Genomic DNA, 9,700 nt, shown 5'->3' with positions numbered 1-9,700 from the left:
ATTTAAGTGGGATACATAAATTGAGTTCATATAATTTATTTGGATGTAATAAGAAAAAAAAATAGATGTAACCAATAAATTTAAGTTTGTCGATACACAATTTGGACAAATTTGTTATGTGTGAGTTTGTGGGAGATGGATAATCAATCTAATTGATGTCTACAATTGTGCATGGAAAACAGTTGCTTGACTGCACCATGTAGATAATGCCAAAGATTAATTTTTAAATGTTTGGAAATGATCCTTGTTTATTTAGATTTGTTTTTATTAAAAAAATGGAAAAAGAGGAAACAAAAACAAAGAAAAAGGGATGAAATTGGAGATGAAGAAAATCGTCAAAACATACATAAATACTATTAAACATTTCTCTCGTTATTAGTATCGCATTGGATGAATATTGTTAGATACACATTTCACCTTGTTGCAATGTTTGTTTGATTTCAGATTGACATATTAACTCTGATCAGGTGTAAGTTCAATCAATAACTTTGACGTCTTCAACGTGGCAACTCTCGAGGTATAGGTATTTTAAAGACTTCAAATTTATCGTATTTGTAGACTTTGTCAAAATTATAAATATTTTGTCGTTTTATACTATTAACATAGATGTTGTGAGTTTGTTTGTAGATTTATTAATTCTTTTTTAACGATTTTGAATCGGAGAATGTTCTATGAATTTGAAGTAATAAAAAAACTATAGTTTTGATGGTTAAAGGCTCAATTAATATCACTAATTTTAAAAATGTGTATCTTTATATCTTTTATATTCTTTTTAAAACATTGGGTAAGTAGAATTATTATTAACGATGATAATATTAATAGTGATTTTACAATTATTTGTATCGAAATTTGAGAAGTCCATAACTTGAAGTTACTTTATATCTTTTCTATATTATAGATTAAAAGTATAGTCATAGATTTGTCTCTTTCTTTTTGAAAATGGAAAGGTCTGTACTCATATAAGATGATCTTCAATTACTAATTAATTAACTATTCAGACTAAAATGTGAGCCACAGACAGCCTGCTTCAATTAACTATACTAATTTAAAACTAAGTTAATTTATTGTATTACCCATTAAAAAAGGTAAACTATTTACTATAAATTATATTAAAGTGTGCATGTTATCTAGCACAAAAATGAAAGGAAGTAAAGAAAAGAAATTGATTAAGAAGTAATAAGAAGCAAGGAGAAATAAAATATCATTAAAAATGATTGAAATTAGAATTGATACGTGAAGTTGAACTTTGTGTAAGTATTTTTGGAACTATATATTACAAAAATAATAACAAAGATGTTAATAAAATAGCAGTCTTCTATTTTAGTATCCAGCAATTGTCGGGGGAGGAGGTGACCTATATTCAGCTCCAATGTTTGGCGGTAGGGTGATGTTATCCCATATTGGTGTTGGTGGTGGAGAGTTGACCAATGGTGGAGGAGGTGGAGAGTGTGCAGGCGGTGGTGGAGAGTAGACCGGTGGTGGAGGAGAATGGACTGGTGGGGGTGGAGAGTACACTGGTGGTGGTGGAGGTGGAGATTGTACTGGTGGTGGTGGTGAGTAGACTGGTGGTGGAGGAGAATGGACTGGTGGGGGTGGAGAGTACACTGGTGGTGGTGGAGGTGAATGGACTGGTGGTGGTGGAGATGAATGGACTGGTGGGGGTGGAGAGTACACTGGTGGTGGTGGAGGTGAATGGACTGGTGGTGGTGGAGATGAATGGACTGGTGGGGGTGGAGAGTACACTGGTGGTGGTGGAGGTGAATGGACTGGTGGTGGTGGAGATGAATGGACTGGTGGGGGTGGAGAGTAAACTGGTGGTGGTGGAGGTGAATGTACCGGTGGGGGTGGAGAGTAAACTGGTGGTGGTGGAGGTGAATGTACCGGTGGGGGTGGAGAGTATACTGGTGGTGGAGGTGAATGGACAGGTGGGGGTGGAGAGTTAATTGGCGACGGTGGTGGAGGAGAATGAACTGATGGTGGTGGAGGTGGAGAATGGACCGGTGGTGGTGGAGAGTGAACTTGAACTGGTGGTGGTGGAGAGTGGACCGGTGGTGGTGGAGAGTGAACTAGAACTGGTGGTGGTGGAGAGTGAACTTGAACTGGTGGTGGTGGAGAGTGGACTGGTGGTGGTGGAGAGTGAACTTGAACTGGTGGAGGTGGAGAGTGAACTGGTGGTGGAGGAGATTGAACTAGGTGTGGTGGCGGTGGAGAGTGGACCGGTGGAGGTGGAGAGTAAACAGGTGGTGGAGGAGAATGAACTGGTGGAGGTGGGGAGTTAACAGGTGCAGGTGGTGATTGATAAACGACAGGAGGTGATAACATTGGTGCACTTGTTGGTGGAATATCTTCAACTGGTGGTAGTGTAGGTGGAATGTCCTCAACCGGTGGCAATGTTGGTGGAATATCTTCAACTGGTGGCAAAGTTGGAGGTGGCTTGGCCTTCGGTGTTGGCGGTGGCTTAGCTTTTGGAGTTGGTGGTGGTTTAGCCTTAGGTGTTGATGGTGGTGGCTTAGTCTTTGGTGTCTCTTCCTTAGGAGGAGGAAGTGGCTTTGATGGTTTTGGTGTTGAAGATGCACCACCACAATGCTTGCTACAATCCACAGGTCTAGTCAACACTGGTAAACATTCCTTAGATGTCTTTTGATTCTTTCTTCCTGGTAAACAATTTTTGACATCATTAAATACAACAAATGAATTACTAGAAGGAATACAAGTTTGAGCTTCTCCATTAAAATAATTGTAAGAGAATGTGAAATTCTTCAATGAAGGTAGTTGACAAATAGTGTTAGACACATATCCACTAAGTTTGTTATGTGCTATGTCAATAACTTCAACGTTCTTCAATCCTGACAAGTTTGGCAATGTTCCTACAAGCTCATTCTGACTAGCATCCAAAACAGTCACATTTCCTAACAAACCAATCTCTTGTGGAAAACAACCACTAATATCATTTCCCAACAACACAATCTCATTCAAATTCACCATGTTCCCAATTGATTTTGGAATGCAACCTGTGAAATGATTGTTAGCAAAATTAACAACAGATGCACTTGATTTTCCAAGTGTCTCTGGTATAAATGATGTGAAACGGTTGTTGTTCAAAAATATTGCATCAAGTTCTTTCTCAAATAGTTCCTTAGGCAATTTTCCTTCAAAGTTATTGAATCTAATATCCAAGTACTTCAGATTTGGCCATTTCAAAACCACAAAAGGAAAATCACCAACAAAACGATTGTTACTGATATCAAACTCATGCATAAGGGTAAGATTCTCAAAGCTTTCAGGAACAATCCCACAAAATCTGTTTGAGTTAATATGAAAAAGTGCAACATCTTTCAATAGGCCTAACTCTTCAGGAAGGTGACCAGCAATGTCAGCATGGTTAAGATCAACACCAGCAACAACATTCAGTGTAGGATCATCAAGAGCAGGAGCACAAAACACACCATTGTAAGAACAAACATCATTACCAACCCAATCACCAGTTGTGTTCAAAGGGTCAGAGTAAATTGCATTTTTCCATGCTTGAAATGCAACATGTGCATTTTTAAGTCTTTCATTGGGGAAACTTGTGTCACAAGCAACTCCAGTTTGAGGTGAAGGGGCAGGTGCATCACCAATGAATGATGGCTCTGGTGATTCAGCTGGAGCCTCACCAATTTCAGTTAGTGGTGAATGAATCACTATAGGATCAAATACATGATGATTGTGGCCATAGGAAAAAGTTGGAAAAGATGAAACAAGAAGAGAAAATAAGAGAAAGCAACCTAAGGCCTTATTAGAATAATGGTGAGCCATGGCTAACCACCTTGGTTGGCCTGAGGCTGCATATAAGTAAAGTTTAAGAAATGAACAAGTTAATGGTACATTTTAATATTGAGGAGAGACAAAGTTTGCTGAATGTTATATCAATTATGAGGTTGTAAAAAAATAGATTTTCTTCCGAATGACATGGGTTTTCTCTAAGATAGACACTAATTTTGACATGCTAGTACTAATTTTGGTTTAAGTTTATATATTAATAGAGAGGATATAGGTTATATGATAACCTGTATTGTATAAAATAATAGTAAATTAATAGCTAATTATTCATTGACTTGGTCGTTCTGTAACAAACTAAAATCTAAATTTGCACTGTTTTCAAATTAAATCTCATCTATATTAGTAAAATCTAAAACAGATTACGTTTAGAACTTCAAATAGTAAAATCTTAAAATAATTAAAGTATAAACAAATAGAATATACCTTGTAACAGAAATTTTCTTAATGTAATTTTAGTTCGGTACTTTTGCTTAGTTTTAGTTTTATATGTTGCATTCATTTGTTACTAAATTGCAATATCAAACAAAATAGACTTATTGTTTTGTTCATTGATTCTATTTTAGATAATTGGATTTAATTATTGTTATGTAGTTAGAATGCAGAAAAGTTTGATAAATTCTTTACTGTTTTGGAGTTTTGTTTAGTACCAATATCTCAAAGGATGAGAACACTATATTTACACTAAAATGTTATACATTAGAATAAAATAAAAAATTAATGTTTAAATGAGATAGTCCACAACACAATGAATTTGAGACACCCCTTAGCCTAAATCTCAGTTATTTATATCAACTTATTCATTAGATAATATATTAATAATAGTTAATAAGTTGATTATACACTTTTTATTTATCATAAATGACATTGCAAAGTGAAATAATAACAAAGATAGTAAAAGACACACGTACAGAGAGGAGTCACATATTCTACCTCATATTCATATCAAAATGGTGGCGAAGCTAAAACTATTTTAATGAAGGGGGCAAATATAAAAAAAATATTTTTAAATTATTATATAATTAAACTTAACAAATAAGAAAAAATTACAATAATTTTTAATTGTATAAAATGTAAATCAAAGCAATATATATAAAGGAAATAAAAATTTACGATAACAATTTAAGAAAATTGAGTTGGACAATACTTCAAAGAGTTAAATTTAGTTATAATAAATATTATAATAAACAAATTATTTATGTCTTTTTTAATGTAAACAACTAAGTTAGTTGTAAAAAACAATCATTTATTTTATTTATGCGTTTTGTATCATTGATTTTCATTGCTTTCAAAGTTCTCTATAGTTATTGTAGAGACTAAAATTGATAAAGGACACTACTAGAAATTTCACCTATAATAACCGATTTAGAGACTGAATATTTTCAGTCACACTAACGTCCGAAATAGAGATCATAATTTTGAATCTATAAACTAAATATTTTTTCGTCACTAAATCGGTCGCTAATGAAATTTAGAGACTGAAATCGCAACTGAATTTTAGCGACCAAAAATTCAGTCGCTAAATATTACTAATAGAAAATTTGCTCAACAACCGAAATTTTAAACTTTGAAACTAAATATTATTTCGTCACTAAATCGGTCACTTTAAAGATTGAAATATCAACTAAATTTTAGCGACCAAAATTTTAGTCGTTAACTATTTTTTAATTACATAATGTAACTTTATTTATTAATAAAAAAAGAAAAATGTGAAATAGTTTTTGCAGAATTATTTTTTGTAGAAAATGTAAAATATTTAATAACTAATTAAAAATAATAATTAAAAAAAGAAATAAAAAAAAAGTGTGTAGTAGTGCATTTGAATATTTGTCCTGTCAAATTTCTTTCTTTTTTCAGTTTACTCAAAGAAATCTCCTTCAACCAATCTTTCTCAACACCACAACTCGGGCTAATTGACTCTCAGCCTAGCTAGACCTGGTTCAAGCAATTAACCAAAGCAACACTTATTCCTTACTGGATTCAATTATTTTGTCCACTTCTCTTTCTTTTCTTTCACTATTCCCATCAAGCCTTGGGTTCTCTTGATGCTTTCATTCAATTTTTCTACAAACAATCAGTTTTCTTTCTTTCTCAAACCACAACAAATCCTAAAACCATTCTATCTCGTGCTAATTACCTCTAATCGTCATTTCATCGCGATTCACAATTGTGAAACCAATTAGTTCTGACTTCATCTGTTGCTAACCATCCTCTCACCGCCATTCATCACGAAACCATCCTCCGTTGCTAATCCCCTCTCAAACCAACCTCCTCAACTACGACATGAAGCCAATCGAGTCTCTTAAGCCGTTAAACTGCAACTGTAACGTGAAGTCCTCATTGTTTTTCGTTTCGTCGGCTATCGTGAACCAGAAGGTAAGAAATTTATATTCTAATTTTTTGATTATGCTTCATTATTTGTGTTTTTTTTATGTGACCTAATCATTTTGAACTTACTTAACTAAAGGGGTAAAGAAATTATGTATATAAAATGTTTGATAATATGCACTTTTTTGTAATTGTAAGTCAAGAGACATAAATTTGCAACTTGATCTGTTTTAGATTTGATTGTTGGTAAATTATGAATGTAGCTTTAGATTTTCAGACTCTGTTCATGATTCTCATGCCGTCTTTCATATGTTTTACTGAAATTGAATAACAGAATAACATGCCCCAATGGTTGCGTTGTTAAAAAAATATGGATACTAATATGTATTACCGTAGTTTATGGCTGCAGTTGGTAATTAGTAAACTACCTGTTTTCTTGGTTTAATTGGCTTCTATGGCATTGCTCATTTTGCATGCACATAAAAGTGTCTTAACCTACCTGGTGCTAAAACAAGAATGGGAAAAATGTTACATTTTTAAAATTGTTTTTGTTCTGGGTTTGGGTTTCATATCTTCGATATGTTAAGAATGGCAGTTGTTTGCTTTTCTATAACGGTGCACTCATTTGCCCCCTTCTCCTTTGTAGTTCTGGATTCGCAGGTGAGTTGTTTTGGGGTTTTAAGATATCAGCTGCCAATGCTACCGCTATCAAATAAGTAGGTAGATCTTAGTTGAGTGTTTTCCTTCCAAAGTACAGAGCATGATAACTTGTTGATTCAATATTAAATTTATCAATCTCATTTATTACTGCAATTTTTTTGAGTTTTAACTATCTTTATGAGAAGAAGATTGGGGTTTGATCCAAATAGTTAAGGTGAAATTATTCTATTAGTGGATTAACATATTGGAGTTTGATAATCAATAGATTAAAATTAATAATTAGCCAGAATGGTGCATGTGATTAGTAATACGGTTGCACACTGGGCAAACCTAGTAGGTTGTTTGTTTTTATGTTTTGGGTGCCCAAATCTATTGTTATGATTTTGACGAAGATGATCTTAAATTTACTGAATGTGAGAACACTAGTTTATTTTGGTATGATTATCTGAGTCAGCAAAATTTAAAGGAAATATGTTCTAGAGTTGAGGCAAAATTTAAAGGAAATATGTTCTAGAGTTGAGGCAAAATTTAAGGGAAATATATTATGTAGTTGAGGCAAAATTTTCAGTTCTCGAGTTGTTATTTACTGAGTTCTTTTGCATTTTCTAACTTGTCAAATTGGCTGGGTCGTTTAACAATGTAAATCCATTTATTTTTTTTGGACGAAACAAACTCATTTCATTTGCAAGAATAGTGAATGGGCAATACAATATGTTAAGAGTAAAACATGACTTGCCAAAAATGTAGCTATTTGGTTTGGAGTTTAATACTTGGTTCTTGTTCGCTAAAAATCGGTCACCAATTAAAAGTTTTGATCTCTGGTGTTTTAATAATTTTTTAACATTGAAGCTTATTCAATTTAAAATTTGAACTTATCTCATATTTTTTTTGAAATTTCTAGTTATTATGAAATTTTTAGACAAAATAGAAAATTAACTGATATATATCTCATATATTTCAGCCATATATTTTTCCATTCTATTAATTTAACACATTAATAGTATTGACTATTAAGGCAAACACATCTTACTTAATTTGTTAACTTCTGCTGTTAATTTCTAATTTTCTAATTTTTTATTATGCTTCATTCTATATAGACCTTCTTGTAATTCAGGAATAGCAAGGAGGCTTAGCAATTTTGTTGTACAAGATATAAGGCTGAATATTCGATTTTTGGAAAGGTAATTTTTTGATTATGCTTCATTTTGTATGGACATTCTGCAACGAATCATTTTGTAATTGTGGAACAACATGTTAAATTGCATACTATCTATAAAAATACAAGTGTATACATATGCTTAGGAAGTATGATGGTTAATTACTCAAATGGTTTATTTTATTTATCTTCTTGGTAGATTTTAATTCTAAAAATTGTTAATTATAATGTATAGCATTTGCTTAATGATATTACAGAAAATGGTGATAACGTTGATGAGATTGGTGATCATGAAGATGATATTTTCATGATGAGATTGGCGATAATGATGCTTGTGATCATGATGATGAATAGTTAGATGGATAGTGATAAGTTAATCTGAAGAACCAATATATTGCAATTTGTTATGACTAAATATATTATGTTCAAACTAAAATTTTATTTACATTATTTTGAGTACTTACAAATATTAGTTAAATGTATTATGTTCTTAGTTATATACACACTTAAGTGACAATTTTTTTACCGCCATGCATGTTTATGTTAATTATTGACAAATAGATTTATTTGGATAGCAAAATATATATTATTACCTAAATAGAAAAATATATCAACTTATTAAAAAAAAAATGGAAGTGTGTGTTTTGTTGTGCGGTGACTATAAATAATTTTGAAAGAATTGATTTTGATTAAAAATAAGTTTGTAGCTCTCTAATCTTTAAATAAAATTTCCAACAAAATATAACAAATTTTCAACTATAAAATATTTTAAATTATAATAAAATAAGTTGTGAAACTAAAAATTGTAATCTTGATTAGAATGAAAAGTAAGAATTGATACAATGGTCTAAAATACATGTACATTAAAGAATTCGCATAAATGAAACAATCCTTAAGACTATGACTATGATTTGATATTGTGACTTCAATATGTATTAAAAAATTGAGAAGCAATTTAGATATACTGTTCAATTATTTAATGCTAACATTTGAAAACTTCACTCCAACAAAATAGCAAGTAAAAAAACTCAATAACATAGAAAAAGAAAAATAATTGTTAAAATGTTTTATGCCATACTTGGTGTACTAAGTAAAAAAAAAATCCTCTTATCGATAATCCTCTATGAAATTGATCATAACATAATAAATTATGACATGTATTTTTAGTTAATAAGATGAATCATATACTTAACTATATATATATATATATACACACATTTATATAATCAATTTAAAAATCTTTAAAATTACTAGATCGTTTAAGTGTGAGTCACTTACTCACTTAAGAGATACTAGTCTATAAATAAGGTATGTCATACATCATTTTTTGCAAAGGGCGTCTCACTTGTTTTTTCCTTACTAATTCTCCCTTTAGCGAAGGAATTATGTCATCTTACGGTAAAAATATATTTCCCTTTTATTAAAGAAATTCATCAATGTATGTATATGATTCATCAATACACTTTTATTTATTATCTTATTCTTATAACTTAGAATACACACACATACATACATAAGTATAAATATAACAACAAAATCATTCATTCAATTCACATATATCACATCAAGATCATACAAAATGTCACACCAAAAATTTAGACCAGTTATGAATTTTTTTGGTGGGACTTATGATGTTTCTAAGTTACTAAATAACTTCTAGACATTAGGTTATTGAAACCAATACAAAATAGTTAAGAAAACACTCAAAATATAGTATAGACAAGGTAAAACTCTCGC

The 9,700-nt window shown here is 31.6% G+C and overlaps 1 protein-coding gene across 1 annotated transcript; it reads right to left on the bottom strand.

Moving 5' to 3' along the window:
- Positions 1-1,190: 1,190 nt before the first annotated feature.
- LOC101515557 (uncharacterized) lies at positions 1,191-6,014 on the bottom strand. The gene is made up of 2 exons (XM_004498118.4): positions 5,957-6,014; positions 1,191-3,824 (listed from the first exon to the last, which is right to left on the bottom strand). The coding sequence occupies exons 1-2, from the start codon at positions 6,012-6,014 to the stop codon at positions 1,321-1,323; spliced, it is 2,562 nt and encodes an 853-aa protein (XP_004498175.2). The 3' UTR covers positions 1,191-1,320.
- Between the last annotated feature and the right edge of the window lie 3,686 nt (positions 6,015-9,700).

Source organism: Cicer arietinum, chromosome 4 (genome assembly GCF_000331145.2).
Source record: "Cicer arietinum cultivar CDC Frontier isolate Library 1 chromosome 4, Cicar.CDCFrontier_v2.0, whole genome shotgun sequence".
Lineage (NCBI taxonomy): Eukaryota > Viridiplantae > Streptophyta > Magnoliopsida > Fabales > Fabaceae > Cicer > Cicer arietinum.
The sequence above is the reverse complement of the archived record's forward strand: the minus strand, read 5'-3'. Positions and strand labels throughout refer to the sequence as shown.